At 57.8% G+C, this 13403-nt stretch overlaps 7 protein-coding genes across 8 annotated transcripts; 3 read left to right on the top strand and 4 right to left on the bottom strand.

Annotated features, from left to right (window-relative positions):
* Positions 1-62: 62 nt before the first annotated feature.
* IUM83_06001 (uncharacterized protein) lies at positions 63-1332 on the bottom strand (the record flags this gene model as incomplete). Its single annotated transcript, XM_067930172.1, has 2 exons — positions 63-983; positions 1057-1332. 2 exons carry the CDS (start codon positions 1330-1332, stop codon positions 63-65), a joined length of 1197 nt encoding a protein of 398 aa, XP_067782639.1.
* A 394-nt stretch (positions 1333-1726) lies between these two features.
* IUM83_06000 (uncharacterized protein) lies at positions 1727-2976 on the bottom strand (the record flags this gene model as incomplete). The annotated part of the gene is made up of 2 exons (XM_067930171.1): positions 1727-2617; positions 2704-2976. The coding sequence occupies 2 exons, from the start codon at positions 2974-2976 to the stop codon at positions 1727-1729; spliced, it is 1164 nt and encodes a 387-aa protein (XP_067782638.1).
* Positions 2977-5518: 2542 nt separating this feature from the next.
* IUM83_05999 (uncharacterized protein) lies at positions 5519-6799 on the top strand (the record flags this gene model as incomplete). The annotated part of the gene is made up of 1 exon (XM_067930170.1): positions 5519-6799. One exon carries the CDS (start codon positions 5519-5521, stop codon positions 6797-6799), a length of 1281 nt encoding a protein of 426 aa, XP_067782851.1.
* A 426-nt stretch (positions 6800-7225) lies between these two features.
* On the top strand, positions 7226-8308 carry IUM83_05998 (F-box/LRR-repeat protein 2; the record flags this gene model as incomplete). Its single annotated transcript, XM_067930169.1, has 1 exon — positions 7226-8308. The coding sequence occupies one exon, from the start codon at positions 7226-7228 to the stop codon at positions 8306-8308; it is 1083 nt and encodes a 360-aa protein (XP_067782852.1).
* Positions 8309-8425: 117 nt separating this feature from the next.
* Positions 8426-9713, bottom strand: IUM83_05997 (uncharacterized protein; the record flags this gene model as incomplete). Its single annotated transcript, XM_067930168.1, has 7 exons — positions 8426-8544; positions 8610-8712; positions 8776-8838; positions 8914-8945; positions 9013-9134; positions 9523-9568; positions 9632-9713. The coding sequence occupies 7 exons, from the start codon at positions 9711-9713 to the stop codon at positions 8426-8428; spliced, it is 567 nt and encodes a 188-aa protein (XP_067782749.1).
* Positions 9714-9851: 138 nt separating this feature from the next.
* On the top strand, positions 9852-10943 carry IUM83_05996 (tRNA-dihydrouridine synthase; the record flags this gene model as incomplete). The annotated part of the gene is made up of 2 exons (XM_067930167.1): positions 9852-10109; positions 10194-10943. 2 exons carry the CDS (start codon positions 9852-9854, stop codon positions 10941-10943), a joined length of 1008 nt encoding a protein of 335 aa, XP_067782857.1.
* Positions 10944-11012: 69 nt separating this feature from the next.
* IUM83_05995 (putative tRNA-dihydrouridine synthase) lies at positions 11013-12445 on the bottom strand (the record flags this gene model as incomplete). Of its 2 annotated transcripts, none has more annotated exons than XM_067930165.1 (5): positions 11013-11196; positions 11270-11987; positions 12055-12157; positions 12233-12322; positions 12401-12445. In XM_067930165.1, 5 exons carry the CDS (start codon positions 12443-12445, stop codon positions 11013-11015), a joined length of 1140 nt encoding a protein of 379 aa, XP_067782859.1. The 2 variants fall into 2 exon arrangements, with proteins under 2 accessions (XP_067782859.1, XP_067782858.1); XM_067930166.1 differs by having other exon boundaries at positions 12055-12145; positions 12401-12403.
* Between the last annotated feature and the right edge of the window lie 958 nt (positions 12446-13403).

Below are 13403 nucleotides of genomic sequence, written 5' to 3'. Positions count from 1 at the left end.
GTGGCTAGCTCATAGTTGGTTGGGACCCTTCCTGCTGCTGCTGCTGCCTCAGTCTGCCGTCGCTAGGCGCCGCCTCCGTTGGCGATCACGCCGCCGTCGAGCGCGGCGATCTCGTGCTTGAGCCGCTGCTTCTCGTGACGGAAGAACGCGATGTCGCGCAGCACGTCCTGGTCCAGCGCGGGGCACACGCCTCCTGTGCGCGCCGCCAGCGCCGCCGACGCCACTCCGTTCCACGCGAGCTGCTGCGCCAGCTGCGAGATCGTCGTCACGACTCCGCGCAGCTCGGCCAGCAGCTTCAGGCGGCGGTCTTCCTGCAGGGTCTGCGTGCGCAGGCGCACGTACGCGTTCGCCACCTCGCGGTCGCACTCGAGGCGCGGGTACTCCACGTCCTCGCTCATATCGTCGAAGGTGATGACGACGCTGTCGGCCCCGCGCCCTGCTACCGCCGCGCTCGACGGGTGGACGGGCACGCCGTTGGCAGCGGCTCGCCAGCCCGCCGCCGACTGCGCGGGCACCTGGCGGCTGCTGATGGCGCCCACCTTGGCCAGCTGAATGCGGCCAGCCGGCGCGTCGCGCAGCAGCAGCTCCTGCTCGTGCTCGTTCTCCTGCTCCTCGTCCTCGCGCGAGTCGGCCGTGTCCGACTCGTCGCTGGACGTGGACGAGCTGTACTCCTCGGCGTCCGAGCCGCCTGCTTCAGTGCGGCGGCGCTTGCGTGGCCCGTGGTCGCCGCCCGCCTTGGCCTGCTGCAGCAGCGCCTCGACGAAGCTCGGGCTGGCGCTCAGGATGTCGTAGCAGTGGCGGAAGTGGAAGGACTCGAACTTGAGCTTGGGGCGCGCCGAGTCCGTCTCCGAGTCGCCGCTGGGCGTCTGGCGCTCCTGCACGAACTGGCGCACGGCCGCGGCGTTGGTCTCGCTGCGCTCGTCGCGGAAGAGCTTGGTGGCCTGCTTCACGGCCTTGGCGGGCTTCTTGCCGGCGCGTTGCAGCTGTCCACGCACGAGCGCCACAATGTGTCAATGTCTCTCTATCTAGGAATATGTACATGTATTTGTACCGGACCTTGTCCACGAGCGACACGAAGAGGATCATGTCCGGGCGGATGCCGCGCGCCCAGCGCGTGTGCAGCGAGCGCGCGCTGCGCGGCGCCGCCGTGACGTCGGGCACGACGGCCTGCTCGGCCGCCACGAGCCCCTGGTAGCGCTGCTGCACGCGCTTCCAGAGCGCGCAGTTGTCGCTCAGCGCCACGACGTCCCCCTGGCTGGCGAACACGGCCAGCAGCGCGCGGCCCAGCCGCCTGTCGTCCGCGTGCGTCCAGCGCTCCTTGCCCCGCCGCATCTCTCCGCTTCTTGGTTTGTTGCTTGAAGAAAAAAAAAAATCTGGCGACGAACGAAAAGAGAGGAACTTTGAAAATAGAAGCTCCCCTTTGCGGCGTACAGAAACCTCAAACCCCACGGATCACATACAAATGGTTTCAGCACTTTTGGATGGGGAATCCACCCAATGAGGAAAGCGTAAACGGAAAAGCTGGGCGCGTGAACTCGCTCCAAAACCCGAGAGATACACTTCGCACACGGTGCAAATGCTGTCGCACACGGACCAACAACGTACCGTAATACTCTATCCGTTTGCCACACGCTGGAAAAGGAGAAGAAAAAACTTTACTTGACTTATATGCTTCGTAGGGATCGGACGACCTAATACTTACAAGCACCCACACTCACCCGCTCGATCAACCCTTGCGCTCGGCCGCGTCAAGCGCGTCCAGCTCCTGCTTGAGGCGGCGCTTCTGGTCGCGGAAGAAGCGCAGGTCCTGTTGCACCTCCTCCGCCAGCGTCGGATCCACTGCGGCCACGCCCATGGGCGACGCTGCGCCTTGGAGAGCTGGTTGCCGAGAGGAGGAGAGCTGGGTGCCGAGTTGCGAAATGGTCTCCACGATTCCGCGCAGCTCGGCAAGCAGCTTCAGCCGGTAGTTGGCCTTCTGCTGCGTGCGGTGGTTCTTGATCACCTGCGCGTTGCTCGCGAACCCGCCGTTCTGAGCAGCAGCGCGTGCAACGTGGTTGCCTCGCGCGACTGTGGGCTGTCCAGCTTGGGGCACAACGAAACCTTTGGGGGCGGGAACTCCTTCGTCGCTCGACTCGTCACTGGGCGAGCTCGACGAAGACGACCCTGAAGCCGAACCCGAAGCAGCCGAAGACGCTTCACTGCCCTTGCGGCGCTTGGGGGACGACTCTGCGCCGTGCGGCGAGACCCGCTCGTGCAGGTCGCCGCTGGCGTCGGAGGACTCGGACGCCTCGTCCCCCTCACTGGCATGCTTTGATTGGCGACGTCGCCGCTTCTGCACGGGGGAGCGCACCACCCGCGGCTTCTTCTCCGACATGGCCGCGCGCATGAAGCGCTTGCTCGTGCGCAGCACCGGGATGCAGTGAGGGTAGCGGAACGTCGTGGCCTTGGTGCGCGGCTTGGGCGGAGGCTCCGCGCTCTCGAGGAGGGCCTGCTGCTTGGCCTCCCTGTACGCGCGCAGGGCCTCCGCCTCCTCGGCCTGGCGGATGGCCTCGAAGCGGTTGTTGGCCTCCACCATGGCCTCCTTCTCGGTCCAGCCCTCGTGCTCCTCCTTCTCCACCTGTGGCATGCATGTCAACGCAAAGGTATCCGCGCGAAAGGTTACAAGATCTGCTCCTCGATGTCTCGGGCGGATCCGCAGCGCACCTTGACCAGCAGCGCCATGAAGAACGCGGCCTCGGGCCGGATGAACGACGACCAGTGGGTCTGCAGCGCGCCGCCGGCGCGAGGCGCGGCCGTCGGGTCCTCCTCGGCCACCAGCGCCGCGTAGTGCGTGTTCACGCGCGTCCACATGTTCTTGACGTGCTCCGTGCCGTCGCCGTCCTGCGTCGCCAGCACGAAGGCGCGGCACAGGCGGATGTCGTCCTCGTTGGACCACGCGGCCTTGCTCTTGCGGCGGTTCGTCGGCGTCAGCGACATCGCTCCTCGGCTACCTGCTAGTCTGGGCTTGGCGCGGAGGTTGAGGAATGATGAGGAATCCAAAACTTCGTTTCAGCACGCGACATACAAAAGACAACAGGGTTCGATGATATGTACGGATTTTGACACAGCATTCCTACCCAGAGCTCGTAATAGAAGAAGGATGCGCCAAAGTTTCTTTTGGGCATGTAGCTGGACTGGCATACCTTACAAGGCAGCACTAAGTTGCCGCCATCTCCATCTCACACCCGTATAGAGCTACCGAAGTATACGTACACTGCAAAATGGCGTAACGCGCTTCCACTTTTGCGCGTCGCTGCGTTGAACACAAACGACAAACTGATACTAGTACATGTATATATCGTGATGCGTTCAGAATAAAAGATGCATCGCGTAGTAAAAACTTGATTCAGCAAAGTGGATGGCAGCTGCTATGTTCATTGACGGTGGCGTCGACAACTACCCATGTACACGTGTACTTACCGGCGCACTCTGCTGTGAAGCCTTGCAGAGGACCCGGCCGGGTCCGAGCAGGACAACAGCCCTCGCCGAGGTACACAATGCATTGTGACGCATTACTTCGTGCGACAAACGATTTCCAAGATAGAGGTCCTTAACTAGGAAATGCAACTATTTGTTCGTGGGTTGAAGCAACCCATCGAGGATGGCAGGAAAACCAACGCCACAGAGGTAGAGATGTTCCAGGTAGGAAGAGGTGAGCTATTCCACGATCGAGCTTTTGTACATGTACCACAAAATTTAATGAAACATGTCCCTCCAATATTACCCTACGCCTCTGACACTCATGCACACATGTACGCCCCCCCCCATTACATGTACTTCCATAAGACTGCACGTCATGGACACGTGCATACGGTACGCATGCATTTGCGTACAGTGTGCATGGAGTCGTGATGTTGTTTGGTTGGTTGGTTGCTGCATTCATTCGAAACTTTAGGTTGGACTTCTTACCTATCTAATACAAGCTACAGTAAAGAAGCTCAGAAATACGGTAAAGGCGAGTTTGTGCTTACCATATTCAGGGCAATAATTGATTGAGTCCCATACGAGCAAGTCTGCCAAGGAGAAACTCAGCCGCCCAGCGAAACACTGATGTGCGGCGCTGCCGTGTTGCTTGACCCCAGTTACACGTGCTTACAGTTTTGCAGATACAGATTTTTCACGTCTTCATCTCGGACTGACCACCGAACATGACTATTAGCGTCACGATCACACAACTCTAGCAACGACTTTAAAACGATAAGCTTACCGTCCCGTATCGCTGATGTTCTGAAGCAGCTGCTGTCTTCGAAGCTAATTTTGACATATGATTCACATGAAGTGAATCGCCGCAAACAAAACTTTGTTTTTGACAGCAGCCCAACGGTCTTGTGATGTACATACGTGGCAGTTCCCCAGAAACTCTGAATTTATTCACGCTGTATCGCCATCATTTTTATCTCCACCAGCTTGCTGCAAGCTCACGGATGGTATTCTCATACAGTAGCTCGCTACTGCAGTACGAATTTGGAAGTAGTCTAACGAACCGCTTGTTCGCTGACTGCGCATCAAACTAGCTTTGGGCCTTTCACAGAGTGATCAGTGAGCTACTTATCTCGACTACATGTCTGTCCCGTGGAGGTGTCGACTTTCTATCGATACCTGCGGCGTTGCTGCTGCATGCGACACTACAGTGCTAGACTGGTGCGCACGTACTGCAACTTGGTCTTGTTGTATATTTTTTAAATAGCTGTATTAAAATACAGCTATTTCCTTTAAAAAGGTCTACTATAGACTGGAACGACCAACGAGATTCTATGGCACATGCCTTGCCACGCATGCCATCGAGCACCTCATGTCATAGCAAAGCTGATGTTGTGGGCGTCGACAGCTTAACCACCCGGCTGGGGTGCCACTCGCGTCTCGAAATACAGATGCGGTGCTTGCCTCGCGCTGTTCTAAGATCCCAACAGGATTTGGTCGCTCGGCGGCCACACGTTCGTCGCTCGGCGAGAAAAGCAACCCGATCGTGAGGACGGCCATAGTCCAGGTGCCAGATCGCCGGCAACTGTCCATGCACCGGGACGGCCATCACTGCGTGACCTCTGTTGATTAACGGAGCGTCCCACTTCAGTCTGGGTCGGTCCCAATGGATCCAGGATTGTGCTCGAACCTGTAAAAGACTCGCGCTGCAGCGCGCCAGCATGGTGGCTCAGGCTCGGCGTATGGTTCCGATCGCCAGGATAGCGGCTCAAGGAACATGGCTGCACGGTGCGCACAAAGTGCGTGTGCAGTTGTTAAGAATCTGGTTCCCGTGATCATGATTTACAATCAACAGAATGCGCGCCTCCCATTGGTCGACGCGTGCACCAGCCAATGGGCGCGCCCAGCGTCCCACGAGCAGCCGTTATGGATCGCTTCAAATCGAGCGGCCGACGTACGTGCGTGCCGCGCCGCCACACAGCAGCCATTCCTCCTTCGCCCCCGCCGCGCACAAGCCAAAGCAAGCAAGAACGCAAGAACGCAAGAGCAAGCAAGAGTCATGGTCGTGGGCATCGTGACCGCCGGCATGGGCGCCACCAAGACGCTGCTGAGCTTCTACGGCTCGCTGCTCTACTACTGGGTGCGCAAGGGCAGCTACTCCGAGTGCCCGTTCTTCGCCGACGACCTGCACGCCAAGACGTACGTGTACTCGATCGCGCTGCTGAACCCGCTGTGGAGCCAGCCGCACTACCGCCACCCGAGCTTCTACAAGGACCTGGTGACCAACCTGCGCAACGTGGCCATCCCCGGCACGGGCGTGCCGCTCTCGATCGTGAGCTACTCACGCCTCATCCTCTTCCCCTTCCTGGTCTTCGTGTACCCGTGGCTGTGCGCCATCGGCGCCTTCTTCGAGCTGCCCAAGGAGTACTCGAACAAGCAGGGCTGCATCATCGAGCGCTTCCTGCGCACCTTCACGCAGATCTTGGTGTGCCCGCAGAACTGGTTCGCCTTCTGGCGCGTCAACTGCCACGTCGTGAGCCTGCACAGCCTCAAGACCGACTCGCCCGGCTACCTCATGGAGAACAAGTGGGACTTCCTGCTGGAGGCCGAGAAGGAGGGCATCGCCGTGTCGCCCTACCTCAAGACGCCCGGCTCGCTGGTCATCAAGGACCGCAACGAGGAGGGCGGCATGGGCATCTACATGTTCAAGAACGCCGTGGACGGCGGCGACTGGATCATCCAGGAGAAGCTCGACAACTCACCCTTCCTCAAGAAGCTGCTGCCGGAGGTGTCGCCGCTCTCGACCTTCCGCATCATCACGGCCTCGCGCCACGGCCTGGGCGAGGCCGAGGCGCTCAAGGACGGCGGCAACGGCGTCAAGTCGCTGAGCTGCGTGTTCCGCGCTGGCCTCGCGGGCGCCTCGACCGACCACAAGTCCATCATGTTCGATGTCGACATGGAGTCGGGCAAGATCCTTAAGGGCTCCACCACCACGCACTGGTACCGCGTCGGCCCGCACCACATGTTCCGCGGCAACCTGAGCGTCGGCCACGACATCACCAACCACCCGGACACGGGCGTCCCCATCACGGGCAACGTCATCAAGGAGATCAAGCAGATGAAGGCGCTCGCGGAGGAGGCCCACTACAAGCTTATGAAGGACGTGCCGCTCTGCGGCTGGGACGTGGCGCTCACCAACCAGGGTGTGCTGCTGCTGGAGGTCAACATCTCGTGCAACTTCTTCCGCGGCACCTTCGACCAGCCCTGGTACTTCCAGTTCCTGGACGACTACTTCCGCCACCTCGAGAAGTTGCCAACGCCTGCCAAGAAGTCCGACTAGACTGAGAGCGAGAGCGCTGCGTGGTTAGCCGAGCCGCCGTAGTTGCAGGTGGTAATACCTTTTGCACGTCTGGCTGGACCTTGCTAAGTGTTAAACAAATCCAGCCACATCTTGCATATGAGATACTGTTGTTGTTCAGCTGATAACGTTGCCACTCAATCACCATCAGCCCTGACAAACCTGTAGCCCTGAGTTCTTGTCCGTTTGCAATGTGAGACCAGTCAGGAAGGAATAAGATACTGAGCGACCAGCTAAATGTAGCCATGTCGATGTGGTGTCAAGTTGCCTCGCGGTTGGCCGCGCAGGACTCCCAATGGACTGGGCCCACGTGTTCGCCATCTTTCCGCCAGTTCTCAGCATGGACGACACTCTTGAACCTGCAGCGGCGGAACGCTCGTGATCTCCGCCGTCGCCCGACCACCAGGGATGACTACCGACGCCACTGCCTTGTCGGACGCCGTGCTCAGCGAGCTCTTCGCCTTCCTGGCCGTCGACGACCTCCTGGTGCTGGAGCGCGTGAGCCGCGCCTGGAGATGCACGCTAGCCACGGCACGCTTCTGGAGCCACGTGCAGCTCATCCACGAATGGAACGACAGCGAGCTCGCGTCCGCGGTCGTGCGCCTCGTGGCAAGGCGCCACGGCGCGCAAGTCAGGAAACTGACGCTCATCGGCTGCGTCGTGCCCAAGGGGACGCTGCTCAAGGCGGCCAAGCTCTTCGCCGGCCTCACGCATCTGACGGTGTCCGGCTGCCAAACTATTGAGAACGTCGACTTCACCGCGCTCGTGCGGGCGTCGAGCGAGCAGCTGGTGGAGGTGCGAGCGGTCAAGTGCTTGAGACTGACCGACGCAGCGCTGCAAGCCGTCGCTGAATGCCACTCGCAGTCGCTCGAGCGGATCAACTTCAGCTACTGCCGACAGATCTCCGAGGACGGCGTGGAGGCGCTCGTGCAGCACTGCTGCAACTTGCGCTCCATCAAGTTGAAGGGGTCTCCAGCCGTTACGACATCTGCAGTCGTCCTCATCGCGGAAAGCTGCCCTGCACTTGACACGCTACTGGTCGGTGGAGCCAAGAACCTGACGGACGACTGCTTGCTGGCCCTAGGAGACCATTGCCCGCGGTTGACGTCGCTGGACATTTCGCGGAGCAACCCGTTTGGGTTTGGTCGCGGTGGCATTACAGACAAGGCGTTGAAGAATTTGGCTTTTCGATGCCCGCGGCTGGAACACCTTACTATCTGTGGACAGGGCCGCTTGACGATTGCGGTGCTGAGTTCTATTGCGACCTCATGCCCCAAACTTGAAACACTGGATATCGGAGGATGCCGCGGGATTATCTCGGATCCTATTGCCCTTGGTGCAGAGCTGAAGCGCATGGGTGGGCTTCATGAGCTCAGTGTTGCGTTCACGCGTGGTCTGAAAGGAGAGCAAATTGACTTCATAGCGTCCCAATGCCCTCAACTCAAGGCTTTCCGCGTTGATGGAGACAACGTAGCCGCAGCCCACGCTTGAGCTCGTGGCGTTGTATACGTCCATACTTGGATCACTTCGAAGTATTTATGTGAAATAGGAAATGTTTTCATTCGTCGCGGTGGAATTTTTGATTGCACTGCATATTGACGTAGACGGTTATTCCACAGCGTATTCAGTTTTGAAGAATTCCTCGATCGCATGTGCTGCCGCTGTGCTCAACACTGTTACGTCCAGCAGTTTGGCCGCCCCAGCTTGGGCGATCGAGGCAATGTTCCCTGCTCAGCGTTCATTGTCAGCAGATCAAAACGAAAGCGTTCGAGCTCTTTTTAATACCACGCACCAAAGAGATCGAGAAGCATGTCGCACTCGTCCACGCTTAGGAAGGGAAAATTGACTTGCAGCGTTTCCATCGCGTGCTTGCGCGTGAGCAGTTCGTCGTTCATCTGCTACAAACCGTCAGTCCCTACGTCTCAATAACATTAATAAAATGATTCTGGATAACGTACACGCTTGTTCAGTTGATCAGCCTTCTCGGTAATGTTGCAAGCGTGCTTCTCGTGGACGGACACCTGCATCGCAGTTGTGTCAAAAGCCACACCCGTGTTGCAGCAGAAACAACCAAGTTGTTTGAATCAGCTACGCACAATGAGCTTCACTGCAGCAGATACACTGAAGACTTTGCACAGGTGTGATGTTAGATTTAAGAAACGCAGACATACACGTTCATATCGATCGCTTCTCACCTGTGAAAATCTTAAGCTGCACTGTATTATTGATGGCGAGAAGCTGCAGCTCCGAATACCGCGGGATCGGGAGGATACTAATCGCGAATACGTTGCCGAATGCTTTCTCGACTTTCAGCAGTCTGTGAGTTGAACAACACGCAAGATAGAGCATTAGCTCAGTGGTATGCATGAGCAAAGGTTCGTAAGTGCTACATTGCACTCTCCTATCGATCGTGCCTTCCAACGAAAAGCCCGGCGCCTCCCTGTGTATGAGCTGGAGAAGCCCATCCATCAGTATCTTAGCTACACAACCGGTAAACCCCCATCGCACCATGAAGGCGACGGGAGGGAACTCGCCCTTTCGCTGCGAGATCATCACGTCTGAAGATGCCGTCGATCAGCCAGCAGCGAGCCGCTCAGATAGTTGCCTGGAAGCCCATCCGCTTACCAGCAAGGCAGCCGCTCGCCTCTGCAATCCACACGAGCCAACCATCAGTACGTTATACAGAGTTGTCCGTTGGCAACGACCTGCCTTTCGGTCGGAACCCGTAGATCCCCTCCAGCTCCTGAGCCACTGAACGCCACCGACAACGTCAGGAGCGCTCCTGCCCCGACAGTCTCAGCACGTCGCCTGCACCTTCACCGGGCACCGTCTGCGGGTTGTAGAGCACCAGTTGGCCCCTGGCGCCTCGGCAGCGCGTGATCTTCCTGCTCGCCATGCTGATAGCAGGACGCAGAATGCGGAATGCAACTTCAACTTGAAGACCAACACTCTACCACATCATCACTACACAACTGGTACACGGCTGGTACACCCTAGTACGTCAGCACCACACAATTGCACAGCATCAAGCAGCATGGGCAGCTTCTGGCGCGGGCTGTCGCGGCCGCTCTACTGCGTGGCGCCCATGGCCAACGTGACGGACGCTGCGTTCCGCCGCCTCATCAGCGAGATTGCCAAGCCCTCCGTCATGTGGACCGAGTTCGTCAGCTGCGAGGCGCTGACGCACGACCCGGACTCGCGCCGCCGCATGATGACCACGCTCAAGTACGCGGAGGTGGAGGGGCCCGTGGTGGCGCAGCTCTTTGGCTCCAAGCCGGAGCAGTTCTACGAGGTATTCATTATGTACAATTTGTTTTGAGCCGTGGCACTTTCTATCGTGATACTGGCCTGCTAATACTGGCTCTGCTGCTGCCAGTCGGCCATGATAGTGCGCGACCTGGGCTTCGACGGCATCGACATCAACATGGGCTGCCCCGAGAACAACGTGAACAATCAAGGCAGCGGCGCTGCGTTGATCCTGCAGCCAGACCTGGCCGTGGAGATCGTGGCTGCGTGCAAACGCGGCGCGGGGGACCTGCCGGTGTCAGTCAAGACGCGCATTGGCTTCCATCATATTGACTACAAGGACTGGGTGTTGCGGCTGCTGGCGACTGAGCCGGAGGTGCTCACTATTCACGGAAGAACGCGTGACGAGATGTCCAAGGTTCCAGCCCACTGGGATGTCATTGGCGAGATTGTGACGCTGGCGAAGTCGGCGGGCTCCTCGGCGCTCATCCTTGGCAACGGTGACGTTGAAAGTCTTGTGGACGCAAAGCAGAAAGTGGACGACTATGGGGTGGATGGCGTTATGCTCGGTCGCGCACTGTTCGGCAACCCGTGGCTGTTCCAGGGATATCCGGATACGTCTCATGTGCCGGTGAAAGAAAAGCTGGAGGTGATCAGGCGCCACACGCAGCTTTTTCAAGAGCTGCTGACCGACCCAGGACTCGTGGGATTCCCGCGCATGAAAAAGTTTTACGGCTCGTATCTCAAAGGTGTACCGAACGCGCGCCAGCTACGAGACCGCATGTCTCGCACACAAACTCCCCAAGACGTGTACACTATCATCGACGAAGCGCTCGAGTACCTCGATACGCAGGAACAAGAGCAACTCATTGCAAGCTAGTCCCGTGCAACAATACATTTGCAAAGTGATCATCTATGGTATTGTATTTTCATCGCCCCTCCCCCCAGCTTAGCTACAAGTTGCTTCTTCAGCCTGCTGCTGAACGAGCTCGTCCTCAACGCGCGCATCCAGCACCTCGTCGGAGAGAACTTTCATGGCGCTTTCGATCATTTCGCGTAGCTCCGGCCGCGGCCCCTTCTTCGCCCACTGCGCAGATATTTCACGCTTGAAGGCCTTGCCACCAAACTCGCCACTATACCATCATCGCCAACGCATAATACGTAAGTATTCGAAACCAACCGCATAAGTCACACATATTGACGTACTTGAAGAGCGCCAGGAGCGGCTTCATCAGCGCAGACGTGGCCATGGTGTACGGCGAGTCGCTTAGAGGCTCGGTTGACCCCCATTTCGCCTGCAGGTCCTCAGCGTAGTCAAGATACCGGGCGATAATCTCGCGGCGCGACAGGTTCGGGTTGCGCTCAGCATTGAAGATCAGGCGGTCAGCGTCACGGAAATTCCACGGCGTATTATACGCCGCGCGGCCGATCATGACACCGTCGACGTTTGTAGTGTCTAACAGCTCGCGCGCATGCTGGATGCTCTGCACACCGCCATTAAGCGTGAAGGACAGCTCGGGGAAGTCTTGCTTGAGCCGATACACGACTTCGTAACGTAGCGGCGGGATGGTGCGGTTGTCCTTTGTGCTCAGTCCCTTGAGTAGGCATTTGCGCGCATGCACGATGATGTGGCGCACGCCGGCACTGGCCACAGTGGAGACGTAGTGGTGCAGCTCCTCGTAGCTGTCACAATCGTCCACTCCGATGCGGCACTTGACTGTCACCTCCGCCGTGGGGCGGTCCGGGTTCACTTCCGCTGCCAAAGCGACATTGCGCCGCATACTGGCGCAAATGTCCCGCACGCGCTCGGGCTCCAGCATGAGACGAGCGCCGAAGCAGCGACTGGACACCAGCGCGCTGGGGCAGCCCGTGTTGAGGTTGATCTCACAGAAGCCACCGTACGACTGGCTCAGATGCGCCGCCGCTGCATCAATACACAAAGCGTCAATTTAAACAAATGGTGACTTCAAAGAAGAACGTGGGCGCAATACCACCGAGGTCCTCGACGCTGTTGCCGCCGAGCTGCAGCGCCAAGGGCGCTTCCACGGAGTCGTGGCCTAGGAAGTAGTCGAGGTTCTTTTTCTGGTGAAGCAGCTACACGACAGGAAAACAAGGGAGTTAGACGTCCATCGCAACGCTGCAGGTAGTGTCATAGGGGCGCCGACGCACCGTCTGGTCCACCACCATCTCGGTAAACAGCAGCGTCTCCTTGGTGATCATGCGCATCATGAAGCGGTAGTGGCGATCCGTCCAGTCCATCTGCGGCAACAAGACAGCGATGGTTAACCTTCTTTCCAGCGGCAAGTTCGTAGCTATCGGGCGGCGGAGGCAACGCACCATGGGCGCGACAGACAGGCGAGCAACGGGCGGAAGAGCAGCCATAGTCCTCCTCAACATGCTCCGGCGCGGGCGCCCAACGATTTTCAATCGGAATGTGAAGCGTAAAAAAAAAAGGGAATTTGCAATTTGGTCTGGTGTTTGATTGGGAATTTGCAATTCGGTCAGGCGTTTGCTAATCGGTCAGAACTTGCGAAACTTAGAATTATGACACTCCTAAAAATTAGAATAGCTAACCTGCAGCCATGCAACCGACGCCACAACATATCATATAGCATGGAAGTCATGGGGCTACCGGAAACCTCACCCGCATCATTGCCGCTGAAGCAGACCCGCGTGTTGCTCACACTGCTCATCAATTTGCTCGCCAAGGGCTACTCGAGCACAAACGCGAAGGTCTCAAGGGGACTGTGGCGGTCACTACTTCATTAGCTAGCTACCCCTTACGCATCAAAAAGAATAGACCATTCGATTGATCGACCCCGGCAACGGTTAAGGGGTTAAGTGGAGCAGTTTTGATTAATGTAATTCAAGTAGAAGTAAATGCGAAGCTAAAGCTACCTAGGGCCCAGGTGACGATGTAGTTCCAGTTGTTGTCTTCTTTCGCAGGTCCGAATGTTGTGACCCCTTTCGCGACAGCGTGAGCAGACGATCGGCGAGTCGTCGGGTAAACATTCTCCTCGGCTGCGTACCCGTTTGGTTTTTATGGGCGAGTGGATCTAAGGGAAATGGCAAGTTTGCTGTTCAACGCACGAATGGCTTGGATCGGATAGTTGACTTGGATGCGAATCATTGCACCTGTGGTCTTTGGGCGGAGTATCAATACCCATGCTTGCATGGCTGTGCTGCGCTCCAAAATATGCATTTGTCGGTGTTCACTTCAGTTGCACCCTATTATCGCTATGGATGCCTACAAGCCATCTTCGCCAACTCGATGATCCCTATAGATATCGAGTCGGCAATCGGTGATGGCACGACAGAAGGTCCCAGAGGCACCACCATT

Source organism: Phytophthora cinnamomi, assembly GCF_018691715.1.
Source record: "Phytophthora cinnamomi strain GKB4 chromosome Unknown Contig104, whole genome shotgun sequence".
In the NCBI taxonomy this organism is placed as follows: Eukaryota; Oomycota; class Peronosporomycetes; order Peronosporales; family Peronosporaceae; genus Phytophthora; species Phytophthora cinnamomi.
The sequence above is the reverse complement of the archived record's forward strand: the minus strand, read 5'-3'. Positions and strand labels throughout refer to the sequence as shown.